The sequence below is a fragment of the Oryx dammah genome, unplaced genomic scaffold (genome assembly GCF_014754425.2).
Source record: "Oryx dammah isolate SB20612 unplaced genomic scaffold, SCBI_Odam_1.1 HiC_scaffold_6, whole genome shotgun sequence".
Classification (NCBI taxonomy): Eukaryota; Metazoa; Chordata; class Mammalia; order Artiodactyla; family Bovidae; genus Oryx; species Oryx dammah.
The window spans coordinates 31,416,799-31,443,410 of NW_024070190.1; the positions used below are offsets into that span (position 1 = coordinate 31,416,799).

The following is a 26,612-nucleotide window of genomic DNA, read 5'->3' on the forward strand; positions in this document are numbered from 1 at the left end:
GGGGAGCCTGGTGGGCTGATGTCTATGGGGTCACACAGAGTCGGACACGACTGAAGCAACTTAGCAGCAGCAGCAGCAGCTGAGCAATCAAAGTCCAGTTCCTTAACACAATAAATTACAGGCCACCTTTTACACACAAGCACCCTCTTCACAAAATGAAGTGCCTGTTGTCAGCCCAAGGAGGGGGGACCTCATAACACTCAGGAGATGGAAGACATACTTAGCAGGAGAGAGGACTACCTAGCAGTCCTGGGTCAACAAACCTCAGAGAGGCTATCTGATAGGTGTCCTAGTGTTTATCCTTTAACACATATGAAGGACCTAACAATTTGTGGAGACCTTCACTTTCTCTACGTGTGCATGTGTGCGTGCTAAGTCATTTAAGTTGTGTCTGACTCTTTTCAACCCCGTGAACTGTAGCCTGCCAGGCTCCTCTGTCCATGGGATTCTCCAGGCAAGAATACTGGAGTGGGCTGCCATGCCCTCCTCCAGATCTTCCTGACCCAGGAACTGAATCTGCTCTCTAAGTGTGTTGTTGTTGCTGAGTTGCTCAGTCGTGTTTGACTTTTTGTGACCCCATGAACTCAGTACGCCAGGCTTCCCTGTCCTTCACCATCTCCCTGAGTTTGCTCAAACTCGTGTCCATTGAATCCGTGATACCATCCAATCATCTCGTCCTCTGTCGTCTCCTTCTCCTCCTGCCCTCAATCTTTCCCAGCATCAGGATCTTTTCCAATGAATCAGCTCTTCACATCAGGTGGCCAAAGTATTGGAGCTTAAGCTTCAGCATCAGTCCTTCCAATGAATATTCAGGGTTGATTTCCCTTAGGATGGACTGGTTTGATCTCCCTGCTGTCCAAGGGACTCTAAGTGTAGGGCTGTCTTATTGAAACACTTCACCTCAGATTGGGGCTTGAACCCATGTGCCAGGATTTGAACCTAGCCAAAACCCAGCTTGGGACTAACCCATGTGGCCGGGCCAAAACCCACAGTGTTGCAATTGAGATCACACATCTGGTTTCTGGACCTAATGAAGCTCAGGTTCTCGATGTCTCATCACAGAAAGAATTCAGTGAGAGACAAAGTGATAGGTAGTAAGTGGATTTACTTAGAGAGAAACACACTCTGTGTTTAGAGGATGGGCTGTCTCAGAAGGCAAGAGCAGCCTTCAAATGTGGTGTGGTTAGCTTTATGGGCTGGGTAATTTCATAGGCTAATGAGTGGGAGGATTATTCCAACTATTATGGGGAAGGGGTGGAGATTTCCAGGAATTGGGCCACCACCCACTTTTTGGTCTTGGAACCATCAGGGCACCTGTGGGTGTGTCATTTATCTTGCTAGTGAGCTACAGTGAGCATATACTGAGGCTCAAGGGCTAATGGAAGTCCATTTGTCCATCATGGGCCTATTTGGTTCTAATCAGTTTATGTCACATATTCTAATTGTTATTCTTTTAAATGTTGCGCCCTGCCCCCTTCCCTCCTGTCTCCTTATTAAGGAGAGGCTGATTTCTTCACCACCAGGATACTCCCTATTAGCCAGCTTAGAGTCTTCATGGGGAAGTAAACAATGAGAATGGAAAGGAAGGTTGGATGTGAAGAAATTTCCAAGGGTGAACATGTAGCCAAGGAGGCCACAACCTTGCTTCTTATTACATTGAGAAAATAAAAGCTATCTGAAAAGAACTTCCTTGTGTTCCCACTTCCAGATCTGCCAGCTGGCCTGCAGTATGCCTAACCATACTGCCTCCCTCCTGAAAATCAATGTCATCCATGTCACTGTCTAAAGCCATGCAGTCGCCATGCCCCATAGTCCACTGCCTCTGTCTATTCTTGTTGTCTCCTCTCTTTCCTTTTACCAAAATTTCTTGACAGTTAAATAATTCCTATCACAAAATGCTATAATATATCCCATCTTAAAAACCAAAACCAGGACTTCCCTAGTGGTCCAATGGTTAAGTCTGCTGGGGGCCTGGGTTCAGTCACTGGCCAGGGAACTGAGATCCTTCATGCCAAAGTATGGCCAAAACTTCTCCATATTCTTCCTCACATCCCCATTCTTCATCCGTTTCCTCACTCTCCCTCCCTAAATTCATTCCTGTCAGACTTTTACCACCACCATCCACTGACAGCAAGCCGGTCAAGGTCACCCTCAACCTCCACCTTGTAAAATCCGCTGGTCATTTCACAGTCCTCACAGTGATTGGTCTCCTACATGGTTTGCTGGAATTTGGCCCCTCCCTCCCCCTTGAAACTTGTTAAAAGAAAGTAATTTTACCTTATGAGTTACTTCTCTTCTCTTCCAGACGTCTGCATATAGGCATGGTAAAGGGCTCTACCCTCTCTACAGTCACTTTCTAGGTGCATTTAGTTCCATGGCTTTAAATACTAGTTACATGTCTTTGTCTACCTAGTCTTGAAACTTTAAATGTCACTTTGAAACCATTTACCTCAGATTGGGACCCGAACCTAGCCAAAACTCACAGTACCTGGTTTCAGGTCCTAATGAAGCTCAGGTTCTTGATGTCTCATTGCAGAAAGAATTCAGTGAGAGACAAAGTGATAGGTAAGAAGTGGATTTATTCAGAAACAGAGAGAAGCACACTCCACAGAGTGTGGGCCATCACAGAGGGTGAATCCAGTGGCTGTGAAATGTGGCATAGTTAGTTTCTATAGGCTGGGTAATTTCATATGCTAATGAGTGGGAGGGCTATTCCAACTATTTTGGGGATGGGGCAGAGATTTCCTGGATTTGGGCCACCACCCACTCCTTGGTCTTAGTGACTTGGAATTGTCATGGCACCTCTGGGTGTGTCATTTCACTTGCTGATTCAGGATCAAGGTCTAGTCTTGTCTACCATCTTTGGTCCTATTTGATTTTTTTTTTTTTAATTTAAAGGATTTTAATTAAGCTCATTTTAGAAAGCAGAAATAATGCAATGCAAATAAGAACATCTAAGCAATAAAATTAACAAGCCAAAGTAATTGTTAGATAAATTAACCCATTTATTACAGGCTAGCAACGTTATCGATGGTGGCACTTCTACTGGCCCTTCAGCTCCTTCAGTCTTCTGAAGGCAGACTTGACTGTGACAGCAGAGGTGGTGTTGTAGGTGCAGGCACCATTTAATTCTAATCAGTTTATGTTGTGTCCCTGGGCTATGTCATTCTTTCAAAAGTTGTGTCCTGCTGCTTTCCCCCGTTACAATTTACGTCTGTTGATAATTTCCAAAGTTGTATTTCCAGTCCCATCTTCATCCCTAAACCCTACATATATACAAATTTCTACTCTAAATCTCCAAAAGACATCACGAACTTAAACCACCCTAAATCAGACATCTAATATTCCTCCTACCAAACTGCTCCTCTCATGAACTTTTCCCAGTTTCAGTAAACGGAAACAGTTCTCCCACATACTCAGGGCAAAATCTTGGAATCATCCTTGACTTCTTTCTTTCTCTCACATTCCAAATCCAGTCCATTAGAAAAATAATTTTGATTGCCTTCAAAATATATCCAGAATTTAACTACTTCTCACCACCTCTATCACCACCTTTATCCCAAGTTACTATTAATTCTCACCTGGATTATAGTTCAGTTCAGTTCAGTCACTCAGTCATGTCCGACTCTTTGCCACCCCATGAATCTCAGCACGCCAGGCCTCCCTGTCCATCACCAACTCCCAGAGCTTACTCAAACTCATGTCCATCGAGTCAGTGATGCTATCCAGCCATCTCATCCTCTGTCGTCCCTTTCTCCTCTCACCCAATCTTTCCCAGCATCAGGGTCTTTCCAAATGAGTCAGCTCTTTGTATCAGATGACCAAAGTATTGGAATTGCAGCTTCAACATCAGTCCTTCCAATGAACACGCAGGACTGATTTCCTTTAGGATGGACGGGTTGGATCTCCTTGCAGTCCAAGGGACTCTCAAGGGTCTTCTCCAACACCACAGTTCAAAAGCATCAGTTCTTCTCCGGTCAGCTTTCTTTATAGTCCAACTCTCACATCCATACATGACTACTGGAAAAACCATAGCCTTGACTAGACGGACCTTTGTTGACAAAGTAATGTCTCTGCTTTTTAATATGCTGTCTAGGTTGGTCATAGCTTTTCTTCCAAGGAGTAAGCATCTTTTTATTTCATGGCTGCAATCACCATCTGCAGTGATTTTGGAGCCTCAAAAAATAAAGTCAGCCACTGTTTCCACTGTTTCTCCATCTGTTTGCCATGAAGCAATGGGATTGGATGCCATAGTATTTGTTTTCTAAATGTTGAGCTTTAAGCCAACTTTTTCAATCTCTTCTTTCACTTTTATCAAGAGGCTCTTTAATTCTTCACTTTCTGCCACAAGGGTGGTGTCATCTGCATATCTGAGGTTATTGATGTTTCTCCCAGCAACTTGATTCCAGCTTGTGCTTCATCCAGCCCAGCATTTATGGATTATAGTAGTAGCCTCCTAACCCTTATCTGTGGTAAGACTCTTACGAAATCTCGCTGGGGAGGCCACATAATAGAAGGACTGAGAAATGACTGATGGATTTGCCAATGCAGGTCATTAGTAACATTAGTAAGACTGCTTTCCCTGGATTGATCAGATATGTGAAAATCTGACAGAACTGGATTCCACAGTACAGTGGAATTCTATATGCTCCTTGTTGATCTGTAATAACTCATCAAGAAAATTCTCCTTTCAGAGTCTTTGTATTTGCTCTACCTTCTGCCTGGATCACCTTTCTTCCAGGTAGTCACATCTGAATTATCTGCTCTCTCTCCTGAATTCAGATTTCTATTAAAATTACAGCTTCTGAGAGCTTTCTCCTATCAGGTTATTTAAAATAGCACCATCCACTCTCAATCCCTTTACTTCTTTATCTTTTTCTTTTTCCTTCTTAGCATCTGTCACTATTTGAGTATATCTCTTTATCCGACATCTCCCCACCCCCACTACACACACTAGAATGTAGGCTCCATGAGGGCAGGGACTTTTGTTTTCCACTATATATCTAACCTGGCAAATAGCGGGTACCCAAATATCTGTCGAATGACTAAATAAGAAACCTTCGTCTCAAATGCATAGTTACTACCAAGAACTTGCGAACATACAAAACTTTAGTGAAGTCACTCAGTCGTATCCGACTCTTGGTGACCCCACGGACTGTAGCCTACCAGTATCCTCCGTCCACGGGACTTTCCAGGCAAGAGTACTTTGAGTGGGTTGCCATTTCCTTCTCCATACAACTTTAAGACCTCGAAATATGACCGCTTGGAATGTGAGCTTGCACCATTAGGGCCTCTCTTAGACTTCCCGCTCTTAGAAGACATACGGTAGCGCTTCCGCCCTCGCTCAAACCTCAGGGAAGGAGGGGCGGAAGGTTTATGTCATCACCCTGCGACCGCCTGCCCCTAGACGCGCCGGCTGCTGGCGCAGCCCTTCGCTCGCCCGGCCTCCCCCTCCCTGGTTCCGCGCTCTGGTTCCGCCATGGAATCCAACAAGGATGAAGCCGAGCGCTGTATTAGCATCGCCCTTAAGGCCATCCAGAGCAACCAGCCGGACCGAGCGCTCCGCTTCCTGGAGAAGGCGCAGCGGCTGTACCCGACGCCGCGAGTTCGCGGTGAGTGTAGGATGCCGGAGACACTGAGGGGACATTAGAACTGATGGGGGGAATACGGGAACGGACCGACGGGAGCAGTTGGAGGAGGGGGAGGGGTGGCGAGGCGCGGCTACGCCTGCGCACTGAGACGCGCGGTGGCCTTCGGGAGGTGTAGTCTTTGGCTCCCACCCCTCTCCGGGGTACTGGACACTTGGTGACAGGGGCAACGGTGACTTTAGCTTTCCAGGTGCTTGCGGAACCCTCTGAGATTTGGAGTTCCCAAGAATGAGAGGCTCTGACAGATGGGGCGAAAGGAACTTATATGGAAGCGAAATCGAACTACTTTTCCCAAGGGGCCATTCGGTGGCCCAGGGCCAGTTGCCGGCCTGGGAAATATTATAGTTTAGGAAAACAAACATAACTCCTCTGAAGGAAGAAATAAGTTCTAGAGAAAGAAAGAGGACTTCTGACCTTCGAACGGCCTGAAAAGTCATCTCCGTATGTTCACTCCCTGGCATGTCTCCGGGCTAGGGTCAAGGACCACCCTCACCAGACTAGAGCCTGCCCTTTTCCCATTCCACACACCGCCTCACTCCCTCCTGGAGCCTCTTCTCCCGCTTTCGAGATTCAGAGCGATGGCCTCCACCACTCCCACCTACCCTCGCCCCCAAGAGTCCGTCAGTGGCCGGCCATATGAGCGGCTGGACAGCACCAGGCTGCTAGGCGGCCCTGGACTGTTTCCAAACCAGAGAGGGAACAGTGAGGTTGTCTGTGCTACTCACTCTATCCAGGAAGCCTCTTTTTTTTTTTTTTTTCCTTTAACCTAAGTCGTCGTCGGGGTTTTTCTTCACACGCTGGAGGAGAGAAAAAAGTAGTTCATTAAAAATACAGAGTTTGTACCTGCAATTACCACTAAGTAAACTGGCCGACAGCAGGTACTCAGAAGATGGGAGTTTTCATCCTAACTGCTAGGCTGTGATTTTTCTGAGCTTGGGTTTCCTCAACTGGAAAATTGGAGGGCTGGCACAGATAATGTGAATAACAGTCATACCAAAAAGGGCTTTTCAGTTTAGACAGCTCTTTCAGTACATTTTTTTCTCTTGAACCTGCCTTGTCAGGGAGGCAGACCAGATCATTATCTTTGTTTTGTAGGTAAGGAAATACCTCAGAGGCTAGGGACTTGTCCAAGGTTACACAGCTAGAAATTGGAAAGTTCTGTGAGTCTTTACATGTTTGCTAAGGAATAAAATGAAACTGAACAGCAGCAGTTAGCTTTCTAACCCTTCATGCCCACATTATAAAACTGAGAAAGGGGAGTCGTGGTGGAAGAGGCAGTCTAGAATGCCTGAGTTTCTCTCCCTCCTGACTCTGCAGGTTTGGCCTGTTTGCTTTAGAGAGAGTTTCAGTCTCTATTTTCCACAGCTCCTGAGGTAACCTGCTCAAGGAACTTTTCTATGAAATCACACTCTGTAGGAGGGCGCTCTGTATACAGGGGCGCAAGGGCAGCTCCCGGACTGACTCTGGTACTTCTGGCGGTTCAGAAACAGGCAGCCAAGAATGGATGGTAACAGCATGGCCTGTGGAACTCTTCTGTTACCAGGACCCCCTGGTACACTTCAAGTGCTTGGATGGTGTCCTTCCTGGGGCACAAGTACTGGAATTTTCTCAGGCAGAGACGTGACCTGCTTCATATTTGTCACACTCATATTATTCTGGAAAGGATAGATGCCTCTCAGCTCTCTATAAACTTTACCTTGTGCCATTTGCAGCCCTGCACCGAGCTGACAAGGTTGTAGGGGTGATTTAGGCTTGAGATAGGGAAACCTTGGTTAAAAAATACTAGGTAGTTGTCTACACTTGATGTTTAAAGTTTGAACTCATTCCACATACTAATTTAATGCAAAGACTTCTTTGTTTTTGTTTGCTGAGTCTCTGCTTGGTGTGATCATTCACCTTAAGGAGCTTACATCTAGTGAGGGAGACAGTTACAGAAAAGATGATATTGCAAACTGTAAAACGAGAGCTGTGATTAAACAGAAATGAAGTCCAGTGTTAGATGCTGAGAACCTCTGGGTGAATGTGAAAAATTCAGTCCCTGCCCTTCACGAGGTGGAGGGGAGTCTTGGGGGCAGGAAGCATGGAGAGTAAATTATAAGTAGTCTCATGACAGGGATGTGAAAATGATGGTAGATCACAGTGAGGGAAGGCTTCAGGGAGTAGGATAAGAGGCCGCATTTTAACTGCACTTCAGAGGAGAGTAGGGGGCTTGAGAAGGGCATGTGGGGGAAAGATACGGAGGCTGGAAGTTGTAAGAGATGTGGGGAAAGAGACTGAGTGTAACAACATGTGGAGGCCGTGGAGGTGGTAATTTGAGTATGGAGGGGACTCTGGTTGAAAATAGGATGGGACCAGACTGGGGGAATCCTTTCCTGCCATACCGGGATATTTTCACTTTCTTCTGTAGTTAGTGGAAAAATGAAGTTTTTGATAGCAGGTGGAAGATATGGTACTGATCTTAAAACAACATATAGGGTTATTGAGTGGGAAGAGAGACTCAAGGCAGAAATCAGTTGGGAGGCAATTGCGTGGAGTAGGTTAGGAGTTACAAGGGCCTAAGGTAAGGCAGCATGGATCAGAATAAATTCACTGGAGGAGAGGTGCTGAGGCTTCTGTAAGAAGGGTGCTGAGGAGAAATGGGGACTCAGAATCCAGCCCTATGTGATCAGGAAGAAACCAAGCTAAAGAACATGGGTGGGCAGAGATGGGCAGAGTGCAAGGTGCTGGTGGGATGTTCCAAATAAGCTGTCAGGTTAGAGCTCAGGAGAGAGCTCCCAGTTCCAGCTGAGAGTCTCGTCATCAGTTGGATGGCGCTCACTGGAGTCGTGCCTGGCTGAGGTCACTGTGGGAAGGTGTGAACGTGTAGCAGAGGTTACTGCAGGCACAGTCATTGCCACATCTGCCCATAGCCAATGGGCAGAGACAGAGGAAGCAAGAGGTGAGATGGAGCAACAGCAGAAAAAGCAGTCCCAGGAGGGAGCAGCGGCCAGGTAGCCATGGAGCCCTGTGTCAAGGAGGTGGTGAGCAGCACTGTCAGTTGCTGCAGAGGCCACGTGGGAAAAGGGCAAGTCAAGAAATGAAAGGCGGAGAATCAAGAGCATCAGAGGAGGATTGGTCTTGGAGACATGGAAGGACAGACAGGGAAAGGTTAGGAGTGAGAGGAGGCTCAGAGAAATCTTGAAGGGTCCAAGGACCTCACAGTGAAAGGGTCCAAGAGGACTTGAAACTCTGCTGCAGGAGGTTGGATGGGGAGGCACCAGGGGCTGGACTGATGTGCTCTGGAGCAGCGGTGGGGCCCTGAGGTGAGCAGTCACAGGGCAGGGGAATGGATCCGGTCGGTCCCTTTCTGAGAGTTTATATCCAGTCCTGCAGCCTGGTAAGCAGTGGCTTCGCCTTGGGCTTAGCGACAGTGGTGGAAGGCACTGCGTTTTCCTGGGAGCTGTTAAGAACATCTACAGGCCTGTGTGTTTCCAGCATCCAGAGTGAAGGTTAGCCATGGAGGACGCTCGGCTGCCTCAGCTCCTGTGAAGCACCTGGCAGACTGATGCGGTTCAAAATGAATAGCCGGTAATGTCATGATCTGCGCTCATGAACCGGCTAGCCCCGGGAGCAGGCCAGCCAGGGAGGTGAGGGGACCCAAGGTTGGGGGCTGGAGGCGCCAGGGCTTCAGAAGGAGAAGTCTCAACACTCGGCAGGCTGTGGACTGAGTTGTAACCAAGAGATGTCAGGAAGTCCCAGACTCCAGGTCCATGCAGAGGCTGCCCAAGGTTCTGGGTGGTGCCGGCTCTGGGGTTCAGGCTGTCAGGGAGGCCAGCACACGCCAGCTCACTCATTTACTGTTTCAGCTGGGAGAAGAGAGGACGGGCCACTGAGAGGGTTTGGCATTCAGGGTCTGGGAGTGAGGGGTGTTTTAGGACTGACAAGGTCCAGAGTGTGGAGCTGTCTGTTCAAGTTGGTCAGCCTTTATGTACCCCATTGTGCACTTAGTCCTTCCATTTATCTTGTTTTATTGAATCTTCTTTACCCCCCTGAACAACCCTGTGAGGGCAGGGACTGTGTCTTCACTGAGGAATTAGGTAACTTGACAAGGCCACGTGGCTAATTAGCAAAGGATCCAGACTGTGCAGCCCTGCTCCCAGGCTCTTCCTCTAATCTGGCCTCCATCTCCCGACTACTTTGAGCACTGTAGGTACCTAGAGAGCCTGGAGAGGACGTGTTCGCGGTGACACAGTGTTTGCTGGAGGCGGTGCTCAGTGCTTTAGAGGCATTCACTCATTTACTGTTTCAGCTGTCTTGAGGGAGACCCAGGTTCACACAGAGAAGCTAAGTTGACTTGTCCAAGGAAATACCGGTGTCGAGCAGCAGGGCCAGGTTTGAAGCGGGCAGTCTGACTCTCCAGTCTGGGTTTGAGGAGGGGTCCCCTCTAGTAGCTTTGTCCGTACACGTGGTCTCACCTCTGCCTCCGTGGCTCCTGTTCCCACCCCAGCTTTGGCCTCTTCCTCCAGTTTCCCTTCTTTCTCTCTGCCAGCTTTTCTGAGAAGGGGCAGAGTTGGGATTTGAACCCAACCCTGTCTAACTCCATCGCCACATTAAGCTATTCTGTTGCCCACTATTCTGTGATTTTGCTTCCCAGGCGCTGTGCTGTGATGGGTGTAACAGTGAGACAGGATGGGGCAGTCATGTGCAGGGGCCGGCGGAGGGGTTGTCCTGGCCACAAGAAAGTCTTAATTGTTGGCACCCAGAAATCTTGAACTGCTACCTCAAACAGCAGTCTTCTCTGTGACCCAGAGCACATTCGTTCCCCTTTCGTTGTCTTTGTGCATTGTAGGGAAATTAGAAGGGCTGATTCCACATAACTGTCTAAAAAATCTTCCAGAATCTTCCCTGAAAGGTACCGGAGAGAGTTCATCCCCCACTTCCTGGCTGATGCTCCTGTGTGTCTACAGTAACTGAGTGGCCAGTCGTATTTTCCTGAGGGCATCCGCCTGGACCCTGAGGCTTCCAGAGAAGTCGAAATAAGCAACTTCTTTAAAAGCCTCAGGAAACCAGCAGACCGGCTCCTCTCTCAGTCCTGTCTTGATCAGAATCACTTTGTTGGTTTCTACTTTCGCCATTTCCTTAGTACCCGGTGTAAAACTGGAGCCTGGGATGGTTTGACATCTCATGGTTATAGCTGAGTCCAGAGCCTACTGGATGCTGAGACTTTGCCTCCCCAAGATGTGGAGTGCCCTGCCCACCCCCCACCTCGGTCACCTCACCTCCCTGGCCAGCCAGCTCATCAGCCCAGGTCACAGTATTAGCAGCTCCTCATTTTGAACTTTTACTGTATGTCAGTGTCTGTGCCAGCTAGTTCCACATCTCATTTTATCCTCATCTACTGTGTGGGGAGATACCCTGCAGGAGGACATGCCAACCCACTCCACTATTCTTGCCTGGAAAATTCCATGGGCAGAGGAGCCAGAGGAGCCTGGTGGTGGGGTCATGTAGTCAAGACACACACACACACACACACACACACAGAGACACACATAGACACACACACACACACAGAGACACACACATACACTCTGTGAGGAAACCGAAATTTAGAGAAATTCCACCAATCCGCCAGAGGTCGGAGTGTTAGGCTGAACTGAGATTCGAAGCCTGAGTCTTTGGGAATGCACTTCTTTCTCAGGACAACATGGCTGGAAGGGGCTTCTCCTGCCAGGCTCACGTGGTCTGGGATGGCAGAGGAGTCAAGAGCATGGTTTCTGGAGCTGGACATCCTGGAACTCGAGTGCTGCCACTCACCTTCTGTAGCCATGGGCGAGGTGATCAAACACAGCTCCTCCCTTATAACAGGGATGAGAGTGATGAGACCCAGCTCTGAGGCCACTGTCAAGATTAAACGGGCAAGGACTTTCCCGGTGGCGCAGTAGATAGGAACCTGCCTGCCAGTGCGGGGGACGGAGGTTCCATGCCTGGTTGAGGCAGACTCCACATGCTGCAGAGCAGCTGAGCCCAGGCGCCGCAACTGCTGAGCCCATGCCCCAGAGCCGGCGCGCCACAGCTCATGAGCCCCTGCGCTGCCACCGCTGCCGCCTGCGTGTCTAGAGCCTTTGCTCCGCAACAGGAGAAGCCCCCGCAAGAGAAGCCCGAGCACCACAACTAGGGAGGAGCCCCTGCTCCCTGCAACTGGAGTAAGCCTGCGTGCAGCAACGAAGACCCTGCGCAGCCAAAAAATAAATCATTGATTTTTTAAAAAGATTAAATGAGCGAATACATGCAGAGCGCCGTGTCCAGGCCTGCTGACTCACGCTGAGCGCTCACCACTGTGGCTTCCCTCTGAGCACCCTCTTGGGCTTTGCTGCAGGAGCCCCTCCACCCCTTCATGCAGGGCCAGCTCACCTGTCAGCCTCTGTGTTTGTATCTCCCAGCTTCTGACTCAGAACATGCAAGTGTTCAAGTAGCGCAGCAGTGGCTGTGGCTCAGGATACAGTGGGCCATTCGAGCCCCAGTGTTCGGCTCCCTGGAGCCCAGCTCTGGGCCTCCTCCAGGCCCACATGCGTCGTAGTGCCTGGAGCCCAGCAAACACCTGGCATATTTGAAGGAAGCTGGGGACCAGCCAGGCTGCACTGCTGCTCCTCCTCTGCACGGAGGGGTCCCGGGTCCCTGCAGTGGCCCAGATGCCTGGGTTCCCAGGGTGCTGTTCCCCAGACATGACTCAGGGGCTCAGAGCTGGCTTTGGGCCTGTAATGAGTGGGCACAGGGGACTCCTCCCAGAGACATGGGCCTTTCCTCACTGAATCAAAAGGCACCAAGGACTTGTGTTTGGATATCTGTGAGCCTCTCTGAGCATGACCGCTAATGCCCTGTAGAGACTGTGAACGCTGAAGCAGGACATTGGGCGTGGCCAGCTGTTTGAAGAAGGTAAACAGTAGCAAGCCATGAGCACAGCAGATGTGTGTCCTGAGCCCCACACACCTCTGCCCCCTGGGGCAGCATCACTGCTCCCTGTGCTCTCCACAGCTGAGCGGGAGGAGGCCTTCCTCCCAGTCCCTGCTAACTCTGATGGTCCTGCCAAGTGGAGCCGCCTTACCGAGCACTTTGTCCATCTTGGCACTCAACAGAGGGTGGCTGTGACACACATTACTTTGGGATTTTAAAAACCTAAAAGATTAATAGTTTATTTCTGTGCTGGGTTTACCCTCAGAACTGTGGCTCCTCAGAGAGCAAGCGATTATCCCCTTAGGCCCTCAGGCCCAAGTCAGGAAAGGATCAAGCTATGTTGGGAAGAAGAGTGGATGGGGTGCAGGGGTCCTGGGATCTCCCAGGGCCAGGCAGGCCCTCAGCCGTTGCTGGAGTAGGAACCCTGAACAGTTGTCTTGCTTTTTGCACAGCCCTGATTGAGTCCCTCAACCAGAAACCACAGCCTGCCAGCGACCAACCCCAACCCACAGAGGCAACTCACGCGACCCATAGGAAAGCAGCTGGGGCCAATGCACCCTCAGCCAACGGTGAGGCGGGAGGAGGAGAGAGCACCAAAGGCTACACCGCTGAGCAAGTAGCAGCCGTGAAAAGGTAGAGGACTGGGCAGGGGGAGGGCCAGAGCCTGGGGCTTGGGACATTTTCACATCTAGAGGAGGCTTCCTGCCGCCCATCATCCACCTCGCTTGGGAGGACCTTGAGGCTGGAGGATGCTCAGAAGTTGGGCTCACAAGGCCCTCTCCTATTTCCCATGAGGCCCTGGAGTCTAGTGTGGGCCTTGAGGCCCCGCTGTCCCCTGCTGCCCTGGCAGCCCACAGCAAAGGCTGGAAACCGCTGATGCTGCTGGCCTCCTCAGCCACAGGCCGGCAGATCCCAGGCCTCTTACACAGCCCCGTTTGTCAGAGATGAGGCCTGCTCTCCCCTCCAGATACTCCCCCAACCCACACTCCTGCCCCCAACAAAGACCCTTTCAGATCAGAGCCTGTGCGGGGTAGGGTGGAGACGGGGAGTTATCCCTCCAAGGCTTGGGCAGGCCCAGCACGGGGCAGCTCACACCAGGCTGAGACAACCCAGCCACGACTGCTCAGGATTAGATACTCCTGCTCGCATTTCTCCAGAGGCCTCCCCACCAGCTAGCCTTGGGAGTCCCTCTGCGGTCACTCCCCCATGGTCCTGGCTGCTAGTGAAGATGTTGTCAAGCTTCAGGCCTGTGTGTGACCCGGTGTAATGATAGTTTCCCATAAAAGTATTTGCTGAATTTACATCTTTCTGAGCAGACAGGACTTTGACCAGACGAGCCCATGGGTTATAGGCAATAGGAACTGGTGATGGGAATTTTCCTGGTGGTCCTGTGGCTAAGACTCCACACTCCCAATACTGGGGCCCAGGTTCGACCCCTGATCAGAGAACTAGATCCGACATACTGCAACTAAGAGTTCAAATGCTGTCCCTAAGACCCAGCACAGCCGAATAAAAATAAGCATTTAGAAAGAAAGAAAGAAACCAACTGTGGGCCAAGAATCAGGGAGTCTCCAGAGACCCCAGGAGTAAAAATTATAGGGAGAGAAACAGAGTCTCTTCAGAGCCCTGTGATGGGTGGACAGACACCTTCCACATCTGGCCTGTTTGCCCCTCAGCTTCGGATTGCCAGGAGGGCAGAGCTGCCCAATCGGGGGCACACCTGCCCTTGGGCAGAGGCCCCTGACTGACAGTCCTTCCTAGGTGCCTACAGTAAGGATGCTGTTGTTAGCTCAGGGAAATGGTTCCTGGCCTGGCAGAAACAGCAGCTGCCCCCTCTTAAATCCTAAATATATTCTCCGCTGGGCCTGTCCTGCTGGTCCCCCAGCCTGCTCAGAGCTGGGCGCCCACACTGCTCTTTCATCAGCCACCTCCCTTCCCAGCCTGGGCCCACGAGAGCTCCCTCGCCAGATTCTGCTCCCTCCTCCTCCAGGGTCAAGCAGTGTAAAGATTACTACGAGATCCTGGGGGTGAGCAGGGGGGCCTCAGATGAGGACCTGAAGAAGGCCTACCGCAAACTAGCCCTCAAATTCCACCCCGACAAGAACCATGCGCCTGGCGCCACTGAAGCTTTCAAAGGTAAGCTGACCCAGGTTCCTGTGTTTGGGTGTTCTGATCTCCTATCCTTGGGAGAGAAGGAGGGGCTTTTCCTGGAAGCTGCCTTGGACCCAAGTCCTCCCAGCTCAGGAGGTGCTTTTGGGAAGAAGGCTCTATAGTCGCCTCCACCCCGCAGTCTCAGAGTGCAGTTGGCACTGCTCCTCTCTCTCCTTCCCCCTCCCTCCCCAGAGTTCCGGCGCGGGAGCTGAGAACCAGTGCCTTTGCCAAGGTCACATGCTGATTGAGGGGCTGAAGGAGGCCTCCTGACCCACCTGTGTCACTTCCACATCCTGGGAGCTTGAAAATTGTTTCCCTGTTCTGAGAAGCTGGGTGGCCTGGATTAGAGCTTGGTGGCCTCCTCAGACCAGCAGCCGCAGCCAACTCACCCGTCTCTACACACACACACACCCCCCCACACACCACGCACAAGCGCTCACCTCTAATAGGGGACATGGCAGTCTCTCTGGACTCAGGGCCTGTTATTTCTGGGGAGGGGGCTTCAGTTCTGGCTGAAAACATAGGCTGCCCTGTAATCGTTGATATTTTCATTGAACACATCAGGCAAACAGGCCGGCTCTGGGCCAGTGCTGAGTTGCTAGGCCTGCAGTTCCACAGACATTCCCTTCTCTTCTCTCACACATGGCTGCCCTCCACGGGACCTTCATGGTCTTAGGCTCACCTCCCTCTGGGGTGTGGTGACTGTCCTCCTTCTCCGGCCCAGGCAGGGTGCTATGCTGTACCAGGGCTATGACCATCAACAACAGGTGGGGAGCCTGCACAGAACAGACCCCCAAGACCCTGTGTGCCTCTCGGGGCCACCCCAGGTACTCCATTCCAGGCTGCTCAGGGTTGGTGCCCAGTGGGGCAGTCTGCAGGCATCTTCCCCCACTGCCTGTCTGCCAACCCCGGGGCAGAAGGAGAAAGGAATGAGGAGGCAAGGTGGCTGGGGTTAACGTTTCTCCAGCCCTGGCCTCGGGGCCCTTTCACAGTGGAAGGAGGAGAGGCATTCTCATTCTCAAGGGGTTGCACGCTCTGAAGCAGCGGCAGCTTTGACCTGCTGCCTTGAGGGTGTGGGCCGCTGGAGGAGGAGGAGAGACTAAGGAGGGCTCAGAGCTGGGGCCTTCCAGGCACAGGCTTCCCCACCCCCGGGAGCTCTAATGGGGGCCGTGCGGAGGAACCGCAGCTGGGACCTGGACCCCAGGGAAGAGAGGGCTTGCCCAGGCCACACCACCAGCAGTGGAGTCTCTAGAGCCCGGGGCCCTGGCCCCTCCTTGGCAGTTCCTGTTCTCCGGTTTACAATAGCACATCTCGTGTTTGTTCGCCCTTGTGTTGTGCTGTGGTGACTTGAAGATTACATACCCTCCAGAAAGGATGCCCCATCCCACGAGACACCCCAGGAGAAAGGAATGAGGAGGAGGTATTTTGGTGGTTTTCATAAAGTCAGCAGACCTGAAGCAAGACTCACCTGGGTTTGATCCTGGCTCTGCAGCATCAGACCTGTGTGAGCTTACACTTAACCGCCCTGAGCCTCAGTTTTCTCATTGGTAAAATGGAGATGAGCTCTTAGGAGTAAGTAGGGTAATGCCCATTAAGGACCTGAACGATAGAAAAAAGTGGACCATCATCGTGTGGTGGAGAGTGAGGACTCCACCCAGTCCAGGCTGCCCGGACTCATTCAGAGGTGTTCCAGCATCCCTCCTCCCTCCCCCCCTCCGCACCTTGGAGCACCACTTGAACACCTGAAGGAAGTGAGCACTTGGCCACCATGCGCCTACCCCCCAGCATCCTTGGACCTCACCTTTCTGCCTCCTTTCTTGCTTCTAGCCATCGGCACAGCATATGCGGTACTTAGCAACCCAGAGAAAAGGAAGCAGTATGACCAGTTCGGTGATGACAAGGGCCAGGCTGCCCGGCACGGCCATGGGCACACGGACTTCCACCGCGGCTTTGAGGCCGACATCTCCCCTGAAGACCTCTTTAACATGTTTTTTGGTGGTGGCTTTCCATCTAGTAAGTTTCCCTGCTCTCCCCCACGTCCAGGCCTCCCTGGTGGTGATGGTGGGAGATGGGATGCCAGCCTCTCTCCCCTTCCCAGCAGCCCCACTCCTGACTCAGTCCCTCTGACCCCCAGGTAACGTCCACGTCTACAGCAATGGCCGCATGCGCTACACATACCATCAAAGGCAGGACCGCAGGGAGAACCAGGGTGATGTGAGTGAGGAAGGGATGGGTACGGGGAGAGTGCCTCACCCAGGGGGGTGAGGCCTGGAGTGGGGAGTACCTTGCTATCCTGCGACAGCAGTACCCCACAACTCAGCTGGGGAGCTAACTCAGTCCCCCCATTGCCATTCCACTAAAGGACACCAGAGGGAGCCACACTCCACAGCACCCACAGCGGGAGTTAGGTGTGATGGCCTCTGCTGGGAAATGGAATGCAGAAACCTCCCTACTTCCAGGCAGGTTCCAGTGTTAACGGCCTTCGTGAGGTCTATATGTTCTTAAGGTAAAATGATATTTTACCAAGCAATGGAAGGTTAAACTTCACAAGAGAATTGTGAAGGATGACAACATAAGGTTGGGTCTTCTTGCTTCTCTTCAGTATTCTTTAAAAATGTATACAAGAGCTGTAAGAAGACAATGCATCAAATATCCTTTGAGTGCCACAGATTATAAGAACAGGTGGCTGACTGAAATTAAAGCAGTTAGTAAGATTAAAATACTGTGGACAGTTGCAGAATATTTAAAATTATACCAGGCAGAGGGTTCTCTTTTGCTCTGATAATGTGGCCTTCTGTTTTTGTTTATTCATTTTTTAACTTCTATTTTGTGTGTATTTAACATACAGAAGTTTTTTAAAATCACAAATTATCACACACTGAACAAACTTATTTTATAATTTCTCAACTGGCAACTTTTAAATTGGTAATACAGTCATAGGGTTCAGAATTCAGAAAGGCAGATATAGAGAAAGCCTCCTTCCAGCCCTGCCTCCCATTCCTCTGAAGGCGGACACTTTTGCTCGTCTTTTTTTTTTGTATTCTCTCACAAGTAAATACGTATACCCACCTCCCACCCCAGTGTTTAACCCCAGTTGCTGCTTTGTTTTTATTTGGGGAAACTGGCAGGTAGAGGGGTTTCTGTATTTGGGGGACCATGGGAGGGACTGGGAGAGAGAGGCATCGAGGCCTGTCTACACAGGCTCCCACCACCTGGGCTCCACTGTGGCATTTGCTGCCAACGTTTCGCCCTGCCAGGTTCAGCCTGGGTGACCATTGGCTCTTCCCTCCAGGGTGGGCTGGGGGTGTTTGTCCAGCTGATGCCCATCCTCATCCTGATCCTCGTGTCAGCTCTCAGCCAGCTCATGGTGTCCAGTCCACCCTACAGTCTGAGCCTAAGACCGTGAGTACCTGTCGCTGGGGTGAGTCCAGGGTTGTGGGTACACGGTGGGGTGGGGCAGGAGCTTTGGAGTCTTAGCCCCCACCAGCGGCCTTCCTTCCCATCCTCTTCCAGCAGGTGCCTGATCAAATTGCAGAAGCTGCTTAGAATCAAGAAAACAGACCTTGTTAAGCTGAGGTTCTTGATCTTTTTAGGATCATAGTCCCCTAAGAAAACGCAGTGAAACCTGCGGCTCTTTTCCCTAGAACACTGCGTGCACACTGTTTTGCGTGTGGTTTCACAGGTTTCATGACACTCTCCCCAACTTACTGCTGGCCTCGAAACAGGAACCTCTGTTCTTCCATTCCACTTGAGGGCCCTGAGACCATGAGAAGAACAGAGGCTCTAGGGTCAGAGCAAGGGTTGCTTTGAATCCCAGCTCCTATACTAAGCAGCTCTGTGACCCTGGACTAGTTATGTAACTTCTCTGAGCCTTTGTTTCCTCACCTACAAAATGGGAATATCTGCTTGTGATAATTAAATGAGTTATACACATAAAATGCCAGGCTCATTAGAAATGCTTGCTGCTGCTGCTAAGTCACTTCAGTCGTGTCCGACTCTGTGCGACCCCAGAGATGGTAGCCCACCAGGCTCCCCCGTCCCTGGGATTCTCCAGGCAAGAACACTGGAGTGGGTTGCATTTTCCTTCTCCAATGCATGAAAGTGAAAAGTGAAAGTGAAGTCGCTCAGTCGTGTCCGACCCTCAGCCACCCCATGGACTGCAGCCTTCCAGGCTCCGCTGTCCATGGGATTTTCCAGGCAAGAGTACTGGAGTGGGGTGCCATTGCCTTCTCCGAGAAATGCTTGCTAACATTTGTCAAATGAATATACGGTCTCAACCACGATGGTGAACTTGGGCAAGTTATTTGCCCTTTTAAGGCATCAGCTCCCCTCATTTGTTTCCAGCACCTGACCAAGTATCTGATACAGAGCTAGAAGCCCAATGCTCCCACCTAGCGGCCCGGCTCAGCCTGGGAGCCTGGCAGGATCCCTCTGAGCCAGCAGGGGCAGAGTTGGTCCACTGGACCCACACCAGCCAGCACAGGCACTTTGTGGCCTGATGCCAGCCTTTTTCTCTGTAGCTAGAGAGCTGAGAGGCAGGAGTGGGCAGACAGAAGCTGTCCTCATCAAACCACTAACTCCTATCAGCACATAGAGGCTCTTCCCTGAGCCTGCACGCATGTATGCTAAGTCACTTCAGTCATGTCTGACTCTGCAACCCCATGGACTGTAGCCTGCCAGGCCTCTCTCTCCATGGGATTCTCCAAGCAAGAATACTGGAGTGGGTTGCCATTTCCTCCTCCAGGGGATCTTTCCGACCGAAGGATTGAACCTGCATTTCTTATGTCTCGTGCATTGGCAGGCAGATTCTTTACCACTAGGGCCACCTGGGAAGCCCTGCCCCTGCAGAGCCTGCAGTTGGAGCTAGAAGATTCCAAGAGGTAGAAGGATACAGCGCCTTAGAATCCTTCCTGTCATTTTGTTCCTAAGCCTCTCCACTCTGGACTGGGAGCCCCTGGATAGGAGGGCAGGCCTTCAGCAAGGATTGGCTTAGGGGATGAACAAGGGGATGGAAGCACAGGGAGCTCAGGTCACACAACTCATCACAGGTGGAACCTGCACTCACCCTGGGTTCCCTGCTTCCCTGACCAGGCCCCCCTAGAGAGGGGCTGCTCCCCAGAGGCCCCAGGCAGCAGTGTGGTAAGCAGAGAGCTGGAGGCACACCTTGCCGTGGTCTGGGCCACTCATACAGGAGGGAGCCTCTTTCTTTTCTCTAGAGCAGCAGGGAGCTCCTGCTCTAGCCCCTACCCCGTGACCTGTGTGGCACCTTCTGTTGGGGGCCCCAGTCATCCCTAGCGATACCTTGGGTCTGTGGACCCACGCCCACTTTGCGTTTGGTCTGTTTCTGGCCAGGTCGGTGGGCCACGTCCACAAGCGAGTCACTGACCACCTGAACGTCGTCTACTATGTGGCAGACACGTTCTCTGAGGAATACACAGGCTCCAGCCTCAAAATGGTTGAACGGAATGTGGAAGATGATTATATTGCCAATCTTCGAAACAACTGTTGGAAGGAGAAGCAGCAAAGTAAGTTTGTGTGTGTTTGTGTGTGTGTGGGTTGGGCGGGGGGGTGCGGTGCACAAAGCCTGAGAGCTTGGAAGAAGAAGGCGCTGCTCCCCCGTGATCTGTGGGCCGAGCGCCTGGCCCTGCCCTGTGCCAGCCATGGCCCAGCCAAAAGCCACCTACCACCCCTGTGTTTCCCTGGGGCTAGGAGCCAGGGGCCACCTGGAGATTTCTTCCAGCTTCCTATAAATCACTGCAATCAGCCTGTTGTTTGGCTGCCATAGGTAACTATGTAGAGAGAAATTGGGGCAAATCTCCTGGCCACTCACTGATTGGACATCTGGATCTATCTGTGGGGCCCTGGGGCAGTCTGCCCAGGATGACAGGTCCTCACCTTGGCTGGCCTCACCTGTGCTCTATCAAAAGGGGCCTCTATCCTGCTCCCCAGCAGGGGTCTACCCTAAAGGGATTCTGCCCCTGTCCCTGGGCCCGTAACTGCCCTTCCCCTCCTGCACAGACCACACTGACATCGTAGCAGCCTTAGAAGCACGCCCTAACTTGCCCCATTGCTTTGCAGAGGAAGGCTTGCTGTACCGGGCCCGCTACTTTGGTGACACAGACCTGTACAACAAAGCACAGAAGATGGGAACCCCAAGCTGCAGCCGACTGTCAGAGGTGCAGGCCTCCCTGCATGGATAGTCCTGGGCCAGCCGTGCCACCGAGGTCCAAGTATGAGCCAGGGCCTTCTCTGCCTGGCAACTCCTGGCAGCTCTGGTCTTGGTCATGAGGCAGAGGAGGGTATGAGGAGGGAGGGAGGGTGCCCAGTGATCGCGCGGTGCAGTTTCCCTGTCCTCAGCCTGACCCCAGCCTGCAGAGTTGGGAGTGCTCTGGGGTGAGTAGGGAAACTGAAGTCTGTATCAGCCCTCCAGGGTGCCTCCATGCCACCCTACCCTTCCCCCTGGCTCCAGAACTGAGGGGTGCCCAGGGCTCACTTGGTCTACTCCAGCCATGTGTTCCCCCAGGGCCCTTTCCCAAGTGTTACAGACTGTTATCTGTGCCCTGGGATCTAGGCCGTCTGGTATTACTGGGCAGTCAGTAGCCCCCCGACATTCCCCGGCAGACACCAGGATGAACCAGGTGGGGATGGGTGAGCGGACAGCCCTTCCTCTTCCCCTGTCCTTCCAGGCAGGAAGAAATGTGGTGCTCGTGGGAGGGAGCTGACAGGCTGGGAGCAGGAGAGGCCCTGCCCCCAGACTGGTGCTAGTCTGGCTGGATTGGAAGCACTCTGAGCAGCTCTACACCTGGCAGCTGCAGGCATCTGACTGCCCATGCATCTCACCTGTGGTCTGAGGAAGGGAACAAAAGGTCACAAGTTCAGGGTCCAATGAACAGAGAGCCCTCCGCACAGAGGAATGGGAGAAAAAATTAAAGGTGGTGGTAGCAGGCCTCACCACGCCACCCTTGCACCTTCCCCTCTTTACGGCAGATTCTGTTCCCAGCGTTTGCTGGAGGGGACAGCTTGGACCAGGCCCAGAGGAGTGTGGGCAGAGCTGGGCAAGGTTCCTTTTTAGTTGGTGCTCTGCCCACTGCCTCTTCTGCCTGTGTCCCCTCAGCTGGAGGCTCTGCTCTGAGGCCATTTGCTGGTGCCTCTGGGAGAGAGGAACAGACTGCAGGGCCCAGGACTTGGCTTGTCGGTGGGGGCTAAGCTCCAGGCTCCAGGACACATAACTGCCAGGCTAACTGTTACCACTCTCCTCCCCAGACTATGAAATCCCTGGAGAATTTTTGGTGACATGCACTGAGCCAAGGTGACGGACTATATATACACTTAAGGAAAGACAAAAAAAGAAAAAAAAATTAAAATGGAATTGGAGGCCGAACGCTGCACAACTGCCCTCTCTCTCACCCAGTAAATGCAGAAAGCTCTTAGGACAGACAGGAAAACCTGCCACGGGGCTGCCTCCCTTCCTCCCAGGGCTGGCAAATGCTCGGGCTCCACGTCAGCTCTCTCCTAGGATACAGAAACCATGGCAACGAAAGTAGAATGTAAAACTTGCAGCAAATGTCTGTGGGAAGGGCTGGGGGAGGGGGCGCCCAACTGCCTTTCCTCCCCCCTCCCAGGAGCCACCACCAGTCACCTCAGTGGAAGCAATCAGAGGTGTTGGCCAAGGATAAAGAGGAAGAGGAAAGAGAACTCTCCATAGAATGTAATTTATAGATGCGTGTATATGTATATATTTATATGTAAATAGCACATATAAAGATATATAGAGAGAGAGTCTACTTTTTGAAACTATGCAGGGATTTGGTTAGGTTGTTGAGTTGATTTCTTCCCTGATTTAGAAAATGAGGCCTGTTTGGGGAAGGGAGCCTGGTCCTTCAAAGGTTAGACATTAGGCATAGCTGACAGCAGAAGGAAAGTTGGGTCACAGCTTCTAAGGGTGCCCTCAAGCCCAGCCTGTTTTTGATGGCAGCAGTAATCATGATAGCATAAATCTGTAGAGAATTTGGAAGGCTGCCAACGTTATGATTAAACTGGAGGGGAACAGGCCATGGGGAAAAGAAGGTGCCCCTAGGGCCAGGTGCCAGGTCAGTATTGTGTCATGGTAGAGGCCCCAGATGGCCTAGGGGGATGAGCCCACCCACCATAAGTTTGGTCAGCTCAGGTGGGCACTTAGTCCTGGCGTCCAGGACCCCCCTTCCCCCTACCACCGAGAACAGCAGGATTGGAGAGGGGAATCAGGTTCTGCCTGACCACCTCCCCACTTAGTCCCTACGTGAGTTTTGCCTTATAGGTGCCCCCAGGCACAGCCCCATTGTTGCTACTGGTTTTTCCTAAGTCATGGACCAAGGCTTCAGAAGGCTTTTCTTCCAAGAGTCAACTAGGTGGCACCCAGGACTCTGGGGCAGCAGCCAAATCCTGAAGAAAGTCCATGACCATGGGCACCTCTGTCTCTACTCTCCAAGGACGTGATGCCACCCGGCCTTCTCTTGCACTTTGGACAAAGGATGAACCAGAAGGTTTTCTTATCGTCACCTTCAAATGAGGATTTTTCTCAAAACAGCACTTGCTGCCAGGGGAAGGGAGGGAGGTTTTATTTATTCCCACAGTTTATACTGGGCCTTTTGGAATTACCGTTTTCCCCAAATTTTCCTCTCGTGGTGGGTGTGTCAATTGAGCCTGCCATCCTCCGAAGCCTTACTACCCCAAACCAAGCTGCCAGCCAGGAGGGGGGTCACCACCCTCCCAGAGCTTCTCTTGGCTCTTTTTTTAAAAGTCTCCCAACAAGTAGGATTCTTGCTGGGAAAGGAAGCTTGGTTAAGAGATGTCAAATATGGTTTTTAAACAAGGTCCTGCCCTGTGATGAAGCGGCCGCCCCAGCCCAGAGAGATGCTCAGAACTGGATGTGGATGAGAGCGCCCTGCCCGCGGTGGCCCCGGCGCTCTGCCCCGACCACCCAACCCTCTGGTCTCGGTAGATGTCCCTAGACGGGCTGAGCCATGTGCAATAAGAACATAGATCCTGATGGATCCCCTGAGAAGCTGTATTTCTTGAATTAGAATTCTGAAATTGTATATCTATAAATATATGTTTATTATGTGATTGGTGGGTCTGTGTTGAGCAAGGGGGCCAAGCTCAGAGGGTAGAAGGGGCTACAAGCACCTGTTGCTGCTGACACTGTCCTGCCAAGACCACGAGGAGTTTGGTGGCTAGTCGGAACGTCCCCTCACCCCAGCTGACAGCCACTTCAGTCACAAGTGTTGTTCCAGGGCTGACTCCATCGCAACGGAGGGTAAGCAGCCCAATTAGGCCAGGACCCAGGGGGGTCCCTGGCACTAATCCAGGGTGCGCAACCCGGGCCTCCCCTTGGTCTTACCCCTTTGACTCTATCAGGCCTGTGGTGAACACAGCAGATTCAGAACCTCCCTTCTCCCCAGCCTGGAGCTCCAGCCCACCGTGGATCCAGAACAAGGGAAAAGTTCTCAGAGTTTCTTTCCATCTCTGGGTGCACAGTCTTCCCAGCCATCCCTGCCACACCGCCCCCACAGCCCACCCTCCTCCCCCATGGAAAAGTTAAAAATGTGGCAGCCTCCGTGAATGGAGCAGCAGATCTGCCCGGGGCCTCCCAGAGACAGGGCCCGCAGCCCTGACTGGTGGCCTGAGGCCCCTCCTGCCGCAGCTCCAGCCAAAGACAGGCAGGCTGCCCGGTGGTGCCACGGCAGCCCGGGTGCTCATTGGCTGCCCCCACCTGGGTCACCGGCCCGCGCCCGGTCTGCGAGCCACCACTTGTTGGCTGCGATTGGCAGGGGCGTTGCCAGCCGCCCCCATTCAGCCCCCCTCCAGTCCCCCTGCCCTCAGTGTGCAGTTCTGTGAGCCAAAAGGGGCGGGACTGACTGTCTTGACTGTTTGCTACAAAGAAGAGCCTTTGACAAGTGTCCCCACCCTGTCAGGTGGCACAACAGGGTCCCGAGTCCGTGCAAGCTCCCGGGATCGGCTGGCTTATCTCCCCGCTCTAGACTTGCCCCAAGGGGCAAGGAGCACACACCCCAGCCTGACTATAGCCTCATCCGCACCCAGAGTTCCTGGGCAGAGTCACCTGGCTGTTGAGAGGTGCACAGACTTGGATGAATAGACTGTTGACACAATGTGGGCTCAGAATCTTTACCAAATGTCACACCATGTGGTCTGAGCCAGTCAGCCCATTTCCCAGAGCAGGAAACTGAGACCCTGAGGCAGGGAAGTTCATGCCCCAAGAGTCTATGAAGCTGTGCATGTATTTGGGGTTCATGTAGCAGAACAATCAGTCCTTGAAGGGTCAGACCCACTCACACCAAGTAGAGTGGCAGGAACCCTGAGTTAAGAAGGGTGGGAAGGGGGAAAGGCCACGCCAAGGGAAACGAGACTTAATCTGAAAGTCTAGGGCTGGGGACAGGCTGCCCTCAGGAGTTGTGCACACCTACTCTCTCCCAGCAACGACAAAGGTGTCCACCTGCTGTGCGGGCAGCTTCCCTGAGCTGGCCCCACACTCCAGAGGCAGGACAGCAGATCCGTCAGGTGTCGGTGTGGACCCCACAGCCCAGCTGCATGGACTGATCCCTGTACTGGTTGGGTGGCCTTGGGCATGTCACTTAACCTCCCTCTGTCTTGGTGGCCTCATCTTCAAAATGCAGATAATAAAACTACCTACCTCAGTGGGTTACTGCGAGGAGTAAAAGTTATCCCATACATATTAAAAAAAAACAAAACAGGTACACAGGAAGGTCTCTGTGTTATCTGTCATCAGTCGAGGAAGATTCACCAAGCACCAACTGGAGTCAAATCCCACTCCAGACACGAAATCACAAAGGTGACTAAGACTGGGGATGCCCTGGAGGAACTTCCGGCCGGGTGGGTGAGCCTGGCGTTCAGCAGACCCCAGTGGGCAGACTGACGACAAAGCTGCGAGCGTGGCGGGGTGAGCAGCTCGCAGTAAAGAGCCGCATCTGTGACGGAGGTGGGCGTGGGCAGGGCTTCGGGTGGGCAGGCACTCTGGCTGGAGGGGACAGGCGAGCAGAGCCCTGGGAAGGTACAGGAGGGAACAATGCATGTACCAGGTCCCCCGTCTATAGTTGTCAGCTCACCCAGTCACTCCCAGGGGCCTTGGGCAGAGAAAGACCTTCACCGGGAATGAATGAACAAGAGCCCCTGCGCCCCCGGAATCCTGGCTGTCCCCTGTTCACTCAGGGATTCACCAAGCATGTCTGAGCCTTTGTTCCTGCTGGGCCCTGCCCTCAGGGAGGCAGCCTTGTGAGGCCAGTCGTACAGGATGGGGGACAGGGGAGTTGGGAGAGAGGTTGGCAAACTTGGAAGCCTATGCTGTGGCATTCACACCATCGCCCTATCCCTGCCCTCTACCCCCGACCCCACCCCTGACCCTCATGGAGGGATGTTTCACCAGGCACAGAGCCCAGGCTTCCTGTTACTTCCAACAGCCCCGCAGCTGTTTGGGCAGGAAATAAAGTTCCAGGGCCCAGACAGGACCAGGGGTGTGACGGGCATCTTCCAGACCGCCACGTCCAGGTAGTCCTCCGAGAGCCCAGGAGTCAGGCCTTTGCTCTGGAGAAGAGTGGGCAGTCTGACCTGGTTTATTGTGTCCCTCACTTCCCCTTCATTAGTCTAAATAAAGTCCCAGGGGGAACCTGGCTGCCTTTCTTAGCTCTGACTTTGGCTGGGCTTTTCCTTGGGGATGATGGGGTGCAGTTCCACAGTGGAGCTGGTACTGGTAAGGCCAAGAGGTCAGGCTTAGGGAATTCAGGATTCTGGTCAGCAGCCCCACTACCTGACCGCATGGGTGGTTGCCGTTTTTCTGATGGACACAGTGAAGGGGCCCGAGAGACAGAC

At 52.3% G+C, this 26,612-nt stretch overlaps 1 protein-coding gene across 3 annotated transcripts; it reads left to right on the forward strand.

Moving 5' to 3' along the window:
• Positions 1-5,384: 5,384 nt before the first annotated feature.
• Positions 5,385-23,834, forward strand: DNAJB12 (DnaJ heat shock protein family (Hsp40) member B12). Of its 3 annotated transcripts, none has more exons than XM_040242498.1 (9): positions 5,385-5,612; positions 13,031-13,211; positions 14,569-14,714; positions 16,557-16,742; positions 16,864-16,943; positions 18,022-18,131; positions 20,082-20,254; positions 20,808-20,905; positions 21,993-23,834. In XM_040242498.1, exons 1-9 carry the CDS (start codon positions 5,480-5,482, stop codon positions 22,020-22,022), a joined length of 1,137 nt encoding a protein of 378 aa, XP_040098432.1. In that variant the 5' UTR covers positions 5,385-5,479; the 3' UTR covers positions 22,023-23,834. The 3 variants fall into 3 exon arrangements, with proteins under 3 accessions (XP_040098432.1, XP_040098433.1, XP_040098434.1); XM_040242499.1 differs by having other exon boundaries at positions 5,392-5,612; positions 20,808-20,959; XM_040242500.1 differs by having other exon boundaries at positions 5,396-5,612; positions 20,808-20,953.
• Positions 23,835-26,612: the final 2,778 nt, after the last annotated feature.